Source organism: Neopsephotus bourkii, unplaced genomic scaffold (genome assembly GCF_033783945.1).
Source record: "Neopsephotus bourkii isolate Nb327-2 ecotype Australia unplaced genomic scaffold, CSIRO-AGI_Nbou_v1 NB_1630, whole genome shotgun sequence".
In the NCBI taxonomy this organism is placed as follows: domain Eukaryota; kingdom Metazoa; phylum Chordata; class Aves; order Psittaciformes; family Psittacidae; genus Neopsephotus; species Neopsephotus bourkii.
In genome coordinates, this window is record NW_026902105.1 from 773816 (window position 1) to 793166 (window position 19351).

Consider the following 19351-nt stretch of genomic DNA (forward strand, 5'->3'; position numbering starts at 1 on the left):
TTCAGCTCACAATTTAAACAAATATTCTAGACAATAGAAGTTCTCTTTAATCTCTCTCCAACTGGCAGCTTTTAGATACCGTCATTCTACAAGCATCATGTTACAGGAAGAAGTATCATATTTAATTTTTCTAGTGATACTGGATTTGTGTTCCATAAAGAGAACAATACCAGCATGACAGCAGTTTAGTACCACAGAATATCTGTCAGAATATAGAGGTTTAATTTTTCATTGCTAAGCATTTGCTTTATAACAGTAATAAGGTCTTCAGATGCTAATGAAAATACTAGAACAGGATCTTTTATGAGAGACTTTAGGTCACCAAAAGAAACTACAGGAAGTGTTCACTGAGAACATGTGCCTTGAAAAGCACATTCAATTGTACTTTTAGGTTATTCTAAATACCTACTTCTACATTGAAGTACAGCTTTTACTATAATTGTGTTTAGGTTCAACCCATATTCAAGGTTAGCAATAGCTACCTGTTTTCTCTGACTAATGCAGAGATGGGTTTTTTGGCTTCTTGAAGCTGTATCTGAAAAAACACCTCTATGTGGAAATGGCCTTGTTCCTGGCCGTGTGTGGGGTTTTTAAAACTTCAGATACACGTTTTGTGTTGGAGGCCATATCTGAAAATGCATAGTCAGAAATCTCGTATTTAAATTGTGACCTGAAGATGCTTTTTTTGACATCTAGAAAGAGGTGTACTGGTGCATCCCAGAAGGCTAGCTGTTGCTGTTTAGAAATCTAAATTGATCTAAGAAACATTCTTCAGCCACATGTAATGATTCCTTTGATTTGCAATTTGGTATTTTACTTTTTCTCATAAGGTGTCAGTACTACCAAAATACTAACCAAGTTTTAGTAGACTTTGCTCAGTTGCTTAGTGTTCAAAACCATACCGAACTTCCTAGTTGATTTGATGGCATCAGCTCTGATGTAGAGCTGCTCTGTGCACTACTTTTTGGAAGCTTGATCGTTCCTGTTACCCTTGAGTCTTAAATTCTGTCTGTTCGTATGTGTGCCTCTGTATAGCTGTGTTAGTAGCAATTTTGTGAAGCAAGAAATTACCTGTGTGAAATTACTTGGTGTAGGGGCAGAGGACACATAAAATTTTTATTATCAACATTCTCTGGAACTTAGTTGGACTTGATAAAGGACAAATTGTGCATTGTTGTATCTGGCAACCCAGGTGGTCTGTCAGTCTTTACCAAGTCTCCTTGCCAATAGATTGGGCTTCATTGTAATTTCACACATGCAAAGATGCTTTCTGATATTGTTTGACTTGGCTGTTCCAGAAAGTTTTAGAAACAGTCTGTGACTGATGTGTGAAATGGGTGACTAACGTTTCCAAGGTAGATAATCTAGTCTCGAGCAAGTGCTCCAAAACTTGAGAACTAAATATGGGGAATAATTAACTGAATGCAAATAAGTTGTAAACCAAAATATAAAGACCAGAAACAGCTGAATGTTGAACATTTTGGGGGGTTTATCTGGCAATTATATCATTCTCATATATTGGGCTGTGTGGCAACATTTGCATTTTATCAGCAGGCACAGGTTTTAAATTAAGAGATATCTTTGAAAGTCCTTTATTTATAACAATTTCACAAGTCACTACTTCATTAATAAATTATAGAATTATGCATATAACTTTATATTCTCAAAAGGTACCTTCCAGCCCAAACCATTCTCTGATTCTGTAAAAAGGGCTTTATTCGTTGTTTAAGACTTCCTTTCTAAAATGCTTTGTTAGCACAAAATACCCTAGTAAAAAATAGAACTCAGTTCTTAATGTTTGCCGCTTCTGTCCTACAAAACTCAGGCAGAAATATGGTATTTGGAAAAATGTCCACATAATGCTGTAGATACCTGTATTGCTACATTTGCAATAATACTGAATGCTTCAGTATTCAAGCTGCAACATGTTTGTTAGTCAGCAGTATGACATTAAATCTTAAGTTGCTTTACTTGCAGTTGGAGAGTGACTCTGTCCTGATGAAACTATGGTGCCAGTGACCTGAACCAATTATCTTGCAGAACTAGGAGCTTTAAGACCTCCTCCTGTTCTAGACACCACATCCATTTTGTTAGAGTTCATGTTGACAGGAAAGGTTTCTACGGTAACAGGAGGGGATTTTATAGGTACATTATGAGTAGAAGACAGACTAGGGACAACGTGGGCCCTCTCCAGAAGCTATCAGAAGAGTTGGCTATTCTGGATTTGGAAAAGGCTGAGGTTCTTAATGACTTTTTTGCCTCAGACTTCACTGGCAAATGCTCCAACCACACCACCCAAGTCTTGGAAGGCAGACGCAGGGACTGTGAGAATGAAGACCTTGGGCCCACTGTAGGAGAGGATCTCATTTGAGACCATCTTGAGAACCCGAACGTGCACAAGTCCATGGGACCTGACAAAATCCATTAGCGGGTCCTGAAGGAGCTGGCAAATGGAGTTGCTAAGCCACTGGCCATCATATTTGAAAAATCATGGCAGTCAGGTGAAGTTCCCGACGACTGGAAAAAGGGGAATATAACCCAAATTTTCAAGGAGAAAATGGATGACCCAGAGAATTAGAGACCAGTCAGTCTCACCTCCGTGCCTGGCAAAATCTTGGAGCAGATTCTCCTGGAAGGCATGCTAAGGCACATGAAAAACAACAAGGTGCTTGGTGACAGTCAGCATGGCTTCACTAAGGGGAAATCCTGCCTGACCAATTTTGTGGCTTTCTGTGATAGGGCCACAGAACTGATGGACAGGGGTAGAGCAGTTGCTGTCATCTACCTGGATTTGTGCAAAGCGTTTGACACTGTCCCACATGACATACTTGTCTCTAAATTGGAGAGACATCAATTTAATGAATGGACCACTTGGTGGATAAAGAACTGGCTGGATGGCCGCACACAAAGAGTTGTGGTCAGCGGCTCAGTATCCAGCTGGAGACCAGTAACGAGTGGTGTCCCTCAGGGATCAGTGTTGGGGCTGGTCTTAACATCTTTGTCGCTGACATGGACAGTGGGATTGAGTGCGCCCTCAGCAAGTTTGCTGATGACAGACACCAAGCTGTGTGGTTCGGTTGATATGCTGGAGGGAAGGAATGCCATCCAGAGGGACCTTGACACGCTTGTGAGGTGGGCTGATGCCAACCTCATGAAGTTTAACCATGCCAAGTTCAAGGTCCTACACCTGGGTCAGAGCAATCCCAGGCACAGCTACAGGCTGGGCAAAGAAGAGATTCAGAGCATCCCTGCGGAGAAGGACTTGGGGGTGCTGGTTGATGAGAAAATGAACATGAGCTGGCTTCAGTGTGCGCTTGCAGCCCAGAAAGCCAACCGTATCCTGGGCTGCATCAAAAGGAGCGTGACCAGCAGGTCAAAGGAGGTGATCCTGCCCCTCTACTCTGCTCTCGTGAGACCTCACTTGGAGTATTGTGTGCAATTCTGGTGTCCTCAACATAAAAAGGACATAGAACTGTTGGAACAAGTCCAGAGGAGGGCCATGAGGATGATCAGGGGACTGGCGCACCTCCCGTATGAAGATCGGCTGAGAAAGTTGGGGCAGTTCAGCCTGGAGAAGAGAAGGCTGCATGGAGACCTATAAGGATGCTGGGGATGGACTCTTCATTAGGAACTGTAGTGATAGGACGAGGGGTAATGGGTTAAAACTTAAACAGGGGAAGTTTAGATTGGATATAAGGAGGAAATTCTTTCCTGTTAGGGTGGTGAGGCCCTGGAATGGGTTGCCCTGGGAAGTTGTGAATGCTCCATCCCAGGCAGTGTTCAAGACCAGGTTGGACAGAGCCTTGGGTGATATGGTTTAGTGTGAGATGTCCCTGCCCGTGGCAGGGGGTTGGAACTAGATGATCTCCAGGTCCTTTCGAACCCTACTAACTATTCTATGATTCTGTTTTATGTATTTATGTAGCTGATGATTGCTAATTGATTAGACATTAGAATTGGCTAAGCTTGGAAGTTGATTTTTACCAGCATGGTTGCTACTAAAAAAAAAATAATTGATTACCGTATTTTCAGTAGATTAAAAGAAATACTTCAATTATAATTATTAAAAGTTTTTTGGTTGATGTATGGCAAAGTCCTGTACTTGTGGAAGGTTACAGAGATACCCTCCAAATTCCTGTGTGGTTTTAACAAAAGCTTTTTAACTTTTTGCTCAGTATGATGTGATTAAAATGTAAAAAAAGTGTAGCTTTTTGCTCTTTTTTCTGTTTTTGCTATCTTTGTGAGATGTTTACCGTGATGGAAACAGTACAAACTGGTGACTACAGTGTAGGATCTGTATAAAGCCACATCCAGGGCTAGGTGTAGGCTTCACTGTTTTGTCATGATAGTTCCAGTTTCTGGCTGTTGCAGCACAACTACAGCTATGACTTCTTAGTAACACTGTCAGGTATGGGGTATATTGCTTGACTGGGGCACTGTTTTCTAGTATTTGAAGGCTTCTAATATTTGAAGCCTTTTTGTCAGGAGGTTATCTGCAGTGGAATCGTACATTTATGTTCTGATTTTACTATTTGAATGTCAAAATGTTTTTTGAAGTTTTGATTTCTGGTTTCATGTACTCCAATGCCATTAAGTGCCACAGAGTGAGCTGCAGTTACATCTTGCTTCTCGTGGGAACCTTCAAAATAGGTTGACCTGATATTTGGAAAATTGACAGTTATTCTCCAGTAGTTTCCACTGAAATACTTTTTTACTGCTCTTGCAAATACCCGGTATTCTAATACAAGCATACAGAGGGTTTTGAGCAGCTGATAGGAATGACTTTCTAAATGCTATAAAATGTTTAGAAAGCAAATGCTTTCTGAATAATTACAAAATTTTGGGTTTGTATTGTGTATTTAGACATACACAGCTTGCCTATTTGCCTTGCAAAAAAATGTGTAAACTTCACTGCCTTGCATCTCTCCTGACTATAAGTTCTATAGTCTTTTTAGGATCTTAGTGGTTTTTAGTTTGTTCTCTCTTTCTTTGCGTGTTATGTAAAGAATTCAGTCATCTTTGCTTGTAACTAAATGTTTTGACACTAGATGGCAGTCATAGTCTTGAGGCCTTGAACTCAAGTTGTCAAGTATTTTAATACGGGTTTAATTTTTCAATGCCATCTTTCCAGCAGCTACTAAGTATACTGCCAGAATAACACTGTATAAGAATGTTTTACTGCTGTATGACATAATAAACCTTTGTCAACTTCTTCCTGTATTTCAAATAGCCTGAGGAGGCTCCTTCGCTTGCTGTTTCTACTGAGCCATCCATAATTGTATCAGAGAGCGAGTCTGACAAGATCACTTCCCAAGTGCCACAGATGCTGCAAGAGACAGATGTTTCTAGTCCCAATATTAAGCAAAACAGTGTGCCTCCTCCACAGAGTAAGTATCTCTTGGTACAATTCTTTTTTTTTAATGCAGCATGTACTTTTTTGTACCCACAGAGCATATGTATTAGGAATGTTTTGCACTGAGGTTTGGGGCTAGAGGGCCATATCAGGTACTTTTGTACTTATGTGCTTTATGTGCTTCATTTATATATCTTTCCATATTTTAGCTTTTTTTGAAATAATTTAACAAATGCGCTTTCACTGTGAGGAAATATTGGCTTCATATGCTTGAGTAACTGAAAATGTCTCTTGGCCTTGTCCAGTCCTTAACAGACATCTGGACTTACTCTTTGCCACCAGGACTGGAACTCTATGCTGTGATTAAGTAGTTCTGCCAACACTGTTTCCAGAGGCCTGCTTGTGAGTCTTCAGTGGAACAGATGGGTACTAACATAGCAGTTGACAGGATGTTTAGCTACCGACATTTGGAAAAATACAAGCAATTCAATATTCAACCTACTGGGGTTTTTTTTTTTTTGTTTGTTTGTTTTTTACTTCGCAACTTAGCTTATTAACATCTTTTTCCGTATGCTTCCATGAAATGCAGTAATCATGGAGGGCAACAGTTGCTGGTAGGGTAGTAGATACTGGGTGATGCAGTTCTTTGTTGTAGCCTAACAGCACATACTTCAGATTGAGCTACTGCAGGTAGATTGCTTTTTAAAAATGTTGTGTCCAGAGATGTCAAACATATCCTGGTGTACTCAGCAAAAGTGCTTCTACTGGAGTACCTACCCCATAAGACAGAAAAATTAGGAAGGAAGGCAGGATGTGAAAAGTGTTGCTTAAAGGTAAAAATCTTTGAATTAGACTTTTCAGTGAGGTTAAATAAATACTGACATTTCTTAAGAACTTCCTGGCTAAGTGTTGAAGTGCTAAACCAGTTTTTAATGACTACAGAAGAAACTAGATGATTTTATAATATTAATCTCATTCAGCTGCACTAGTTGGCTTCTTGGTTTTGAATATATTAAACAGAATCATAGAATCATAGAAAAGTTAGGGTTGGAAAGGACCTTAAGATCATCAAGTTCCAACCCCCCTGCCATGGGCGGGGACACTTTGCTCTAAACCATATTACCCAAGGCCTTGTCCAGCCTGGCCTTGAACACCCCCAGGGCTGAAGCATTCACAACCTCCCTTGACAACCTATTCCAGTGCCTCACCACCCTAACAGGAAAGAATTTCCTCCTTATATCCAATCTAAACTTCCCCTGTTTAAGTTTTAACCCATTACCCCTTGTCCTATCACTACAGTCCCTAATGAAGAGTCCTTCCCCAGCATCCCTATAGGCCCCCTTCAGACACTGGAAGGCTGCTATGAGGAATCTTTCAAACCACGTTAGCTTTTCTGACTGATTCATGCCTCAGCAATTGAGAAAACCTCTTTTATGCTCAGCATATAAAATATTTTACCCCATTTATCACTTTTCGCAGTCAGCATGTTTCAAGGCAGTCTATTTTGAAAAAAATAATATACCTCTTCTTGATTTGATTAAGGATTCCATGGACCAACATTTACGTAGTTCATTGTTCTTAAAAACACTCTTTTGGAGTGTCACTTATTTAGTGGTTAAAACCAGTGTAATCTGATAAAAGTAAACATTTCATGTCAATTGTGTACATGTATGGTATTTCCAGTTAGCTGAAAAATAATGACTTTATTGTCAGTAGTATTTACAAAATGAATTACCATTGTATATCACCATATACTTGTGGCATAAAAGAATAGGTTGAAATACGCAAACATTAGTTTAGATGCATTTCAAATTAGACTATTTGAGTGAAACAGATGAGTATAACTCTCCTTCAAAAATTGTGCTAGTTGATTGCTCTGAAGTACTTCATAAAATGTATGGGGTATACTATCCAGGTTTTTTAAAGTCAGTTCTTTGTAAACTTTCTCAGACCTAACACTATAGTTACATTGGTTTTGGGTTTTCTTTTAGCAAAGTCTGAAGAAAGCTGGGAATCTCCCAAACAAGTTAAAAAGAAGAAAAAAGCAAGAAGGGAAACGTGAACTTCCTGAGATGGACATGTGTTGCTGAATATTGTCATGAAGATTATGCTGTTTATGCAATAATTTGTGAACATGTACAGAATTTTATATAAATTTCAAACAATTTTTAAAAACAGAACTGCTGTGAACACAAGCGTCTTTTAAAAGGAATCAAAGGAAAGTAACTGATAAAGCAAATAGAACATGCTACATTTGAAGACATGCTGAAGAGTCTGTTTTTTCCAACTTTTGGAGAGAGATCTTGATTTAAAAAAAACTGGTTTTACAACACAGTGCCCTGTTTACAACAGATTATACTCTCATCTACAGCTGTGGAGAAAAGATTCATTTCAAGGAAGGGTGTTCTGTAAAAATAATTGTCTGTACAATAGCGGGTGTTTCTTGCCTCTCTTAGGAGTGATGCATTAGAAGCACAGAATGTCAACCATTTGAATTCGTTTCATGCCTAAATGAAAGTGCTTTGATTAAACATATAATCTGCCATATCTTTACAGTAAGTTGGTTAGCAAATCTGCTAGCTATTGCAGCAGTCACAAGTGCAAATCATTAACCATTTGTACAGTCAGACCTTCATGGTTTATTATATGAAGTTAACACAATAAAACTGTTTTGGGTTAAAAGTTTGAGAATGTGATTTGAAACTTGAGTATGGTTCATGAAGTTATTTTTGATAATGTCTATTACCTTACTTGAATTATTGAAGATAACAGTATATTTTTAAGAACGCAGTAATGTGCATAAAATTGGTTTTTCTCCTTCATTCCGTACAGTTCTTGGTTAAGTCAGGCTCCCATCTAAAACTGTATTCTTTCAACTGTTGAACTCATGGAATCAATTGAAATCAAATGTTCCCTTCCCTCAACACTTTTTGACTTGCCATACCCCGTTCTGTTCTGCCCTACCCAGTTCTGTTGTTCTCTATTACTAAAACTCTGAAGAAAGAAAAGTGATGGGGTTTTTTAATTTTTTTTTTTTTTCACTTGCAAATTATTTGGTGTTTCGGAGCTCTGTTGGAGAACTGGAGTGGCTTCAGACAGCTTTAATTGACATTGTCATGACCAGTTATCAGGAACACATTTTTTTACTGCCTTAACCTGTAGTATGTAGAATGTGTCTACACTTCTGGACAGGAGTTAGTGTTTTATATAAAAAAATAAAAAATAAAAACTCATGCAAGTATAGCAGTTATAAAATAAAGACCATTTCCCGCTTGAAACTGTTAATTAAAATGGTGTTTAAGATGTGTTGTCATTTCAGGCACTGTGTAATTACATGGTATCAAACTGGCAGATGTGTTTGTGTCTTTAAGGTGCATGCTCAGCCATGTACACTGTAAATAGCCTATACAAAATGTGTTTGATAAGGATGGTAACCAACATCACCTGGTAAATGCCGTTAAAGAAGAGCCAAGATTTTTTTTCAGTGATTGGCTTTTGGTTTTGTGGCACAAACAGAACTGTTAGGAGCTGAAACACATGGTACTGATCAATGATTTTGTACCCTCACTGTACTTGACTGCAGTTCAGCAGTATTGCAAGGTGCAAATATGTAATGCAGCGAGCTGGTTTTAATTGTACTGAAAATGCACCTTGCTAATGGAGAGCTTTTCTACTAAATGGATACTAACGTGTTCAGGAATTATCCCCTGTGTACCAGGAGCATAAGACACTCTACACTGATTTGTTAAAATAATTGAGCTTATTGACAGTATTGATTTATTCACTGGTAGGGAGTAATGCCTGAGACTGATACCTGTCAAGATTCATGTAAAATAAATTTAGAACTGAAGTACAGCTTTTCAAGGAGTACCTTAAGGCAAACACAAAAATAGGATATTACAAAATCATGCGGAGTCATTTGCATGTAAATAGTATTATAATTTTACTTGTCGTCTTCATGGTAAAGATGAAAAAGAATACCCTTTGAATCCAGGTTTGTAATGTATGTCTGAAATGTCTGTTTCCAATCTGTATGTTGTGCTACGAGCCTCTTTTGTAGAAAATACCAAGATTTTATGTAATGAGAGAGACTGCCCCCAGGGGCTTTCACTGCATAAACTGGTGTTTGTCCTCTTGAAGATAAAGTTGCTGGTATTTCTGGGTGAGTCAGCTTGAATAGTTTGTCATTCTGGGGAAAAAGAAACAAACTAGCCAACAGCATAGGAACCCTGCTAATCAACTGCTGCTACTAAGAAGGATCATATAAATACATAGCCTCCTTTCAAAATGTTGTTACCTGTTTAGCAGCACCTCTTACTGTTTTCTTAATGTGCAGTTTCAGTGTCTTAGCGAAACTTGCTTTATCTGACATTCATTAAAGAGGTAGTAACTGTATAGCATATTGTCTATAAATAGAAATTTGGTTATCTATGTACTGTCATGTTTCTATGACTCAAGCAGTGGTTAGTCTTGATACACTGAATCCAGACGTTGGTACTTGGATAGAAAGAGAAAACACCATTTAAAGAAACTTAATCATTTTTTTCTTTTTTTTTCTTTTATTTGTTGTTGAATGCATGGAATGGTTTCATAAATCCAGTATGTTGGGCTCTGGAATTATTTGTATGCATAATTTAAACCTGTTGTGATGATGTGTAATTGGATAGTCGTGGCATATCTTTATTTCTGTTGTGGGGAGGGAAAGGTGTACAGAATTCATATGTGCTTGTTACAAAGGTAACAACTGCATTGGTTTGGAGGGGGTTGAAAAATGTATTTCTGATGCCCTTTTAGAAGTCTAATGAAAAAAGTGCCAGAGAAAAGCACTACTTTAATATTTACTAAGAAAGAATGTACATATTAAAAACATTTCAAACTTTATAGAAATACTTCTGGTACTGTTGTGTTGTAACTGAATTGCATCTCTTTGGAAACTGCCTTATTAATAGTTCCTAGCCATGGGATTGTCCTGTGAGTAAGGCTTTTGAAAAATGCAGACCTCGGAATACATCGTATAGCAAGTCTCTTGCAGCCACTTGTACCTGAGAGTCTCCTTCTGGTGACCACTGAGTGCCAATGAAAGACAGTTTCAATTTTCTGGACCAGTACTGAAAGATTTCTCCATTGTTGTGCTGTAAATGAGGGGGAGGGAAGCAACTACAAAGCTGAATTCCTTCTGAAGATACTGGTAAAATTATCCTAATACTGTTAAAATGCCACATGAATTGATTCATTTAGAGTTTCAGCTGAATGACTTCAAGTAGGACCAGGAAGGGCTGCCTGTTCTTAACCTGAAAGTAGTGCTATGTCACGATGGATTTTACTCCCTGCAGGACTAACAGAACTGCTGTGAATTGGGATGGATGTTGGGAGCAGAGTGAAAGAGCATATATTTTTGACTGATGGGTGGGAGTTACTGTTTCCTATACTCTCTGCCATGTTGCTGTTAGTGTTTCACAGACTGTTCCTGTTGAAACTTGATTGAATTGCTGAAATTGTCTGGTCTCCATAGTGGGTCCTTACAGTTTAAGAAACTGTTGAATTTACATTATTTTAAATAGTGGCTACTTCTACCAAGCTGAATGTTTCTGATTCACTGAAAATCCCTTTCTTTACTAGAGCTATGATGTCTTTAATTTTGGTGTATTCTGGAAAAGAAAACTGCATTTTAAACTCTTAACATGAAACTCCTAGTTTCAGGGTTTCCTACAGTGCTCTTAAAACACTTAGAACATCTGCAGCTCAAACATTTTCTGTCTTAATTGTGGCATCAAGTAACATCTTAGCTTGGCTCAGTGTTTTTAATTCAGTCCACAGCAGAGGGTAAGGCATGGACCAGTGAGAACTGGATCACCACAATGAACTCATAAAACTGACTTGAGACGGTTCCCTTTTCTACTTGGGGATATTAAGTCTCTTACACACAGTGTTTCCACTGCTGTTTAGTAAGCTCTGGTTCAGAGTTAAGTGATTCCTCATTTCAGGTATCTGATAAAAGATAAACTAAATACTTCCTTACTGACAACTTTGTTTTCAGAGGGTGTTACGACTAAAGCTGCTAGGGTTTGTTTTCATGCCTACTATTTCCTTGACCATCTTATCTACATGGCTAGTGAACAAAGCCGGGCCTTGAGATACATCTGCAAATGAAGCTCTGGGGGGTAGGTGACTCCTCTCTGATGTGATACGGTAACTTGGGCTCATTCTTGGACAGCTAGGCTTTACTGTCTCTCTTCAAGAGATGTGCTAGATTGGAGTTCGGTGTCACCTCAGCCTTAGCCAGTTAGCCAAAAGGAGATTATGAACTGATGGTCCCTCTGCTGCTGTGGGTCTGAGTGGCTGGGTGTAGGTGTATACCCATGGAGATGCACAAGCTTTGCTTCTGCTCTTGAAGTCCCTGAAGGCATTATGAGAGACTGGTAACCTTGCGTTTTCACCCATACACAAGGCAGTCATGTTTGAAATTACTACAGACTTGAGTTTTCCCAAGAAGGGAGGGATTCCCTGTGCAGCTTCCATGGACCCTAGTGATAGGTGGATGTTACCATGTTTAAAGGGTGGCTACAATGAGAGCAATCAGCTATTGGAATAATCTCCTCAGGAAAATGGTGGATTCTCTGACATTGGACACTTAAGATTTGATTGGTCAGGTTGCTAGGCCACTTTAGACTGCTTTTGCCATGAAAAGTTGGACTAGATGATCCTTGAGGTCCCTTCGAGCCTGGTATTCTTTGATCTCTCATTACTCAAAGCAAGGCAACATCTTTCTGAAGAGGGGAGAATGCTGAAGCTGTTGTTACAATTCATGAAAAGCTACAGGCTGGATTCTAGATTGGCTGCAAGAGTTAAATCATCCTGATTTAAAATTGCCTTACTTACAGCTCAAGCTAAATAGCTAAAAAAGGAAAAGTAATTAGTTTGCTAACGAACACCTATTCCCTATATGAATTCCCCATTTGTATACACTGTGATTAGGTCTTTCCTTAAACTTTTTTTCATTGCCATGAAAACTGGGAGAATTGCATTACAAAAATAATCCATGCCTTGGGAGCTCAGGTATTTCAGAGAACTCTTGTTCTCCTCATCAAAACTGACAGACAAGTGATGATTGGCAAAGTAATCTCTTCCTGACTGTAAGGTTGAAATATTCTGACATCAAAATGTAATTGGCCAAACTACTTTTGCAGCCAGAATGCTTTCCTTAGAGCTCCAGATCTTTATCCAGTCTTGGGGTGGGGAAAGCTTTTAAGATAACTGTGGAGCTCTCATCCAGATGAGTTGGAAGACGGTAAGTGTTCATACGGACACCTGTTTTGCCCAGGTAACCCAGTGCCCACTCTCTGCCCACTGAGTTTGGAGCTATATGTTCTGCTTTAACTGGGGAATTGTGAAGGCTCTACAGGAGGTATCTCAGACTAAGCATAGACCAGTTTACATTTGAATGAAGTGGGATTTCCCAGTTCCCACTTTTCCAGGGAAAAAACAAAAACCCATAAGCCATACTGGCCATTGTTTGAATGCAATAAAATTATGAACAGAAAACACAGGCTACTATAAAACTTCACGTGGCTGCTGCCTGGATTTCCATCTGTGGGGTTTTCTGGGGTATGCATAAAACACGCCTCAATAGTTCTGTTTTCTGTCAATCAAATCCTGCGTGGGCTTACCAAACTGGTTTTCTCTAGAGGCTTGTTTAAGACTTTGAGAGGTCCATGTGTTCTCCTACTGCTTTAGACTAATCACAGTATCACAGTATGTTAGAGATTGGAAGGGACCTCAAAAGATCATCTAGTCCAATCCCCCTGCCGGAGCAGGAACACCTAGATAAGGTTACACAGGAACGTGTCCAGGCAGGTTTTGAATGTCTCCAAAGAAGGAGATTCCACAACCTCCCTGGGCAGCCTGTTCCAGTGTTCCGTCACCCTCACTGAGAAGTTTCTTCTCAAGTTTAAGTGGAACCTCTTGTGTTCCAGTTTGTACCCATTTCCCCTTGTCCTATCATTGTTTGCCACTGAGAAGAGTCTGGCTCCATCCTCGTGACACTCCCCCTTTATATATTTATATACACTAATAAGGTAATGCAGTGTTAAACAACAGTACTCCAACAGTCCAGATGCTTCTGAATTATCGAATATAATCTGTCAGTATTTACTTTTCTGACAGCACGGGTGGCGGAAAAACCTGTAAATTCAGTGAAACAAAGGCTGTAGTCCTGGCCCAACTGAGTTTTGCCAGGGCGAGTCTAGGACAGGGCAAGCTAGCTTGGGTGCCTACTTCAAGTTACTGTTGGAAGTAACCCTGCTGTGCCAGCATCATCTTCCATTTGACTCTTGAACTATTTTGTTCCAGTTCTGTCTCTGTTACCCTGGCCTTTAGCTTTGCTGCAGAGCTAGTCTTTCAAGTCCTTTGAAACTTTTTCAGATAAAACAGTTTCTCCATGCTTGCTGCACAGGCTGAGCAGCCACTTCAAGGAAAACCAGATCAGAGACTGTATGGTGACTCGCACGCTCTTGCAGACCAACCAGCCAACACCCTACAGCATCAGTGCCCATTTGCCTGCACTTAACCTGGCCTGTCCCACTCACCTCCAGAAGGTGCAAGGGTAGCTGTTAAGGCTAGGACTGCAGTGGTACTTGAGAGGTATCCTTACTCCAGCTGGCTCGCCAGTATTTCTGCTGAGTCAAGTCTGTGCCACGTGTAGAGTAGGGTTAATATTGGGGTTACTTTAAATATGAAGACTTCTGCAATTGACCTTAACACTGGGGGAGTTGCCCCTTCATAGATACTTTTTTTTTTTCCTGTCACTGTCATGCCTGGGTGATTATTTCTAAAACCTTTAAAAATCTTAATTTTAGTAGAGATTTGCAATGTTTTCTTCTATTTTGCTGGAATTCTCTTCTGCAGTTTCCAGGGACAGGGGTTCAAAGAGCTGTCTGCTTGGAACTAATATGATAATTCCATTAAAAAGGAAAAAAAAAGAAAGGAAAACTTGTCTCTTTAATAAGCAAAAATAATGATACTCAGACGTGACATAGGGATTGAGCATTTCTAAGTAGTAGTAATAGGAAAACAGATTTAAGTGCTTTTCTGGAGTGGACTCAGGATACTCAGCACTGATAGAGCTGAGCTGGAAAATCAATACTGTGCTATTTTATATTCATGTACTACAGAGATGCAGTTCAAAGTCATCTAAGTCATGCAGCCTGCTGTTAACCATGGAAATTCTTTACAGTGCTTTTGGGGTGTCCCTTTTACTGCAAGGCCTTGCAAGGCATGCAGAACAGCAGATTTAGTGATTGGTTTTGTGATGATTAAAACACTTTAGCTTGTGCTGCCTTAAACATAAAAAAGTTCTTTGTCGGCTGTGACAGAAATGCGTAATTGAAGGTCTCCAAAGCCTGGCATTTTGGTGTCTGAGAGGGACAGGTTTTACACCACATGGTTTGGATTTTGGCACTCACATCACGCAAATACTAGGCTATGAAAAACTTGGTCAGAAGTCATGTGTGTCACATCAGAAAATAGCTTTTTGCCTGTTCACTTCTGGGCAGAGCATCTGTCATGTAGCACAAGATCAACATGTGGAAGCAGGATTGCAAGCACTTCACTTTGCATTAATAATTCTATCACTAAAAACCTTGACTTTGTGCTAGTATGCCACTGGGATTCATCACTCTGTGCTGTCAGAGAGCATCGTGCTGGAACATTTTCTTATGTAAAGACTTAATGTAATGCTAACATCTCTTGAGAGCACCACACGTTGCCTTTCACACAGTTTTACTTCTGCTTTGTGTTGCTGCTGTATGGAGGACATGATATGGTTTGAGGCTTTAAACTCTTTAGACTTAATCATTAAACTCTTTAGACTTAATCATTCAAAATATTTCTTGAGCAGTCCACCTCAAAGGAAGTATTTTGACGAGTTAACTGTGGGAAGAATTCCCAGCTGCAAATTGTGTTCATTATTTATGGCAAACCAGTGGCTCAGCTCTGCTCCAAATGAGCTATCAGCAGGGTGTTCCGCCAGGGCTTTAAGGATGTCTCCATCAGCATGGTAAAACCTCTCAGTGACGGGGTGCTGACTATCTTGCAAGTATGAAGGTGTACTGTGACAGTTAAGTGGTTTAAGAGCTCATATACACTAAACATCAAAGGGAAAAATATATGCAGATTTAAATCATTAAAGTAATGCTTGGTTTTGAACAATGTCATGTTGGTGATCAGTTATTTTGATGTTAGAATTGAAAAATTCAGATGCTGAGAAGCTGAGCAGCGTTGGGTACTTCACTGAAGGAGTGTGCAATAAGGAAGCTGTAGAATGCATAACAGCAGCATTGTACAGTTATGTACCTACTGACTTGCCCCACCAAATTTTACTTCATTTCAGAGCACTCCCAAAATCACTTCAAACATTGACTGAATGAGATGCTGAGTTAGTACTAAATGGGAGGTACTGCTCTTCAAAGTGACAAACATGTATGTATCATGCTGATCTGCAGATGAGGCTTCCATACGCCATTTCTAACCACTTGAATTCCAAAGGTTTGTACACAGGTGTTTGACACCGAGTTGCAGCAGAGATGATGAGTTAGAATTGTGTGTTACTGCAATTAAACTTTCTCTGTGCTATTTACTGAATACCAATGTGAGTTGGGAGATCACTGCAATGTTGGCTCATTCAGGATTTCCCGAAGTTGCTTCAGACTATAATCCAACGTGTTCAGATGTGTATGCCTGTAATATGATTTACAGTCCCAATACAGTAATAGACTTTACATTAATAACCTGTATTGGGACACACAGCAGAAAGCAGTGTTGTTGTGAGATGTGTTTTTGAAGTGATTTTTACACAGCCTTTGGGGATCAGTTGCCGAGTAGTGCTATTTCAGTAGGATTATATTGGTATTTACAAAGCCGGTTGCTATACAAAGTGGAGGATGAAAAATTAGGCATATGATTTAAACTATCAATGTTACATCTGTCATGAGGAATCCTAGAAGGACATTGTGGACATTTGGAGGAACCTATGATGAAGAGAAGCCAAGAGTGGCTTTGGTTTCTATAATTAAAAGAGCATCAGCAGCCTTGATCCGAGTGTCTTTAGAAGAGACAATATAAAATATAAAATACTAGAGAGCTTCAGGCTCACCCCACGCACACAAACCATGCTACCGGTGGATTCATCTTATGCAGTTTTTAATCTGGATTTCCTAGCTGCATTTCCCAGTACATATAAAAGAATTATAAATTGGAACAAACTTCATCCGATTAAATTTTCTGCACCATCAGCACCATAAAGTGTTTTCCTTGCTCTTGAAGTCTGCTGCATCTCTGCACCTCATGAAGGACATACCACAGGCCTGTAACTGCAAACAGTGTATATAGAAGGTCTGCATATAAATATACAAAACATTGCATGTACAGTACTTGCAGTTTGCCTCTGCAGGGCCTGTGGGAAAAGGCAAGTATTGGCTGTGTCTGAATTGCTATCATGTGCTCAGCAAAGCAACCATCAAGGGGATTCAGGATAGGATGCTGAAGGGTGCAAACGCAGATGACATTTTTGCATTTAAAGCCACCACCTGCTGTGGCATGTTCTGCAGGCTTGGCTGGCAAGGCAGTGAACACCACTGGTGACCCCATATTAAGCAGTAGATGGGTGAATTGGTAGAGGATGTGGCACCTGTGAGAAAGTAGTGTTTTCCTTATCACAGTAAAAATATAATATGGGTGGGACTTAAAGTTTCTGTAAAGCTCCGCTTCAGACCTCTGCCTGTGGTGAACACTGGTGAGAAGTGGCCAGGAGTTTGCTCAGAAGTCCAGCAAACTTGAAAGAAAGCAGGAAAAAATAGCCCCATAGATATCCAGATTAATATCTAGCAATAGATGGTGATGCTATTCAGTTTCTTCAAAGTTGGTGATAGCTCAAACCTCAGGTTTTTGGCTCATATGCCTTAATGTGCTGAAGAATAAAGTGCACCTGGGAGAAAGTCTGAGCAGGCTCCTGAGTGAAATGGTGAGTTACCTCTTGAAATCTGACTAGCATCTAAAAATACAAAACTGGGAAGTGTTTGCTGTGTAAGTTACTGGCAGTAATAACCCATAAATCACAGTTATGGAAGATGTGCTGGTTTAATTCCTCTTGACTGTACTTAAAAATCAGTGTTGGTTCTCAAGAGGTTGGAAGAAAATGATTTCTCACTAGACTGAGATTGATAATAAAAGACAAAATGATTATGACTTTTCATAGATACAAGTAAAAAAATAATCTAAATATGTAAACAGATCATGTTCCATGAGCAAAATGGGGGGGAGGGGGGGGATTACCTACCTTTTTTAAAAGTGAGCTTTTAAAAGAAGGGGTAAAACTCGTAATTGCATAATGAAAAAGGAAATAAAGTCTGGCAACATTCCCAGAGTTGAGCCATACTCAAATGAATCCATAAATTAAACATTAACTAATCTAACTAATGGAACTAAAAGGAAGTAAATGCTATTTGATGTATATTAGCTTTTCTTAGAAGGTCTGCCTCTTCTATCAATCAAAGACCTGTGACCTCTCTGACCACAAACTCAACACAGTATTAAAATCTGTCACTGAGATTCCCTCTGCTCAAGCAATCTGGCAAGCAGTGAGACTGCTGGCAACACAGTAGCTTATTTATCCAGCAGCTCCATCTCCTCTTCATATGCTGTATTTCATGTTCTATAATTGGCTACAGACTATGGATAAAATGTCCCAGTCAGTTTAATCCTGTGTCCAGCATAAGAATTCAGGCCAAAAAAACCTCCAAGCGTGACCTTCCACTGGGTCTCTGTAGTAAAATGTCAAGTGTAAATCCTGGGATGTTTGAATCTGAGCAGTGAAGAGGAATGGGGGGTACAATCTCAGTACTGTGTCCATTGATTAAATAAATACTGTTATGCCTGATGCCTGCCATTTTAAAAGCTTTTACAAAACTGTCTAGATCCCCACAGTAGTAAGAGAAGCAGTAAACATACTTAAAGGACTGGAAGCTGTGTCTGATGAGTAGAACATTAATTCATCAGTTTACCCAAAAGACTTGGAGAAGACTTTGTTGTAGAGCAGAAGCTACTAGGATACAAGTTGCTAAAGAGCTTATTAGCCTGATGGAAGAAAATGTGCTTAAGAAAAGACCAGGGGCAAGGGAGATGAAAAGGGAAGGGACACGAAAAAGTCACCTGAGGAGAAATGGAAGGAGGCACTGTTGGCGATGTGATGTACTTTTGAAAGGAGGTGCTCCATACTGGAGCAGGTACACCTCTAAGGAAACTGCAGCCCATGGGTAGCATATTGTGTCTGATACCGAAGGAAGGTTTCCAGTACATGTTACCAAATTGCAAATCTGCTGCCAGGCAATTAGTGAGATTATCACCTCACCTATTTTTGAGGTTTCTAGTGAATGCAGCACAGATGGCTTCTTACTATCCAAAATGTTAACACTAATCTTCAAAGCTATCATGAATGGGAGGGCCAGAAGGAAAAAGAGCCGTGTACTTCAGAGTTCATCAGCCTTCTTGTGAGCCCTCTCTCTTCACAGCAAAACAGAAAGGCTTTCAAGTCAGCAAAGGGAAAAATGAAGGAGGCAATAAGATGAGCTTTTTCTTGGAGAACATTTGAGCTCTTGGCTTTTCCAGTTAACACAGGCAGCTTATCCAAATATTTAACTGATATGTTGTTTCAAAATCAGCAACTTTAGAACAGAATTAGGAAGCTGTGGACCAAGGAAGCTAGAGTTACATTGCGGTTTACTACAACGAAAACTAAAATGGGTAAGTATACCAGTTGTCTAAGAGATTAGAATTGCTATCTTCTATAAGGCAAATCATGACAAAATATCCCTGAAATGAGTTAAAAAGTCCAGGCATTTCTCTCAACTTCTTAAAGATCAAAAGAGAATTTAGAGGGGGGGGGGGGGGGGGGGGGGATAGGGGGAAAAAATGACTAAATAAAAAAACCAAAATCCACACAACAAA

The 19351-nt window shown here is 39.6% G+C and overlaps 1 protein-coding gene across 2 annotated transcripts in view; it reads left to right on the forward strand.

The window, feature by feature from the left end:
* Positions 1-10240, forward strand: part of MTDH (metadherin) — a 36591-nt gene extending 26351 nt beyond the window's left edge. For both annotated transcript variants that reach the window (XM_061373195.1, XM_061373194.1), the window contains 2 exons: positions 5231-5387; positions 7345-10240. In XM_061373195.1, coding sequence (XP_061229179.1) covers positions 5231-5387; positions 7345-7415 — 228 coding nt within the window. In that variant the 3' untranslated portion in view covers positions 7416-10240. The remainder of the gene's footprint in view (positions 1-5230; positions 5388-7344) is intronic.
* The last annotated feature ends 9111 nt before the right edge of the window (positions 10241-19351 follow it).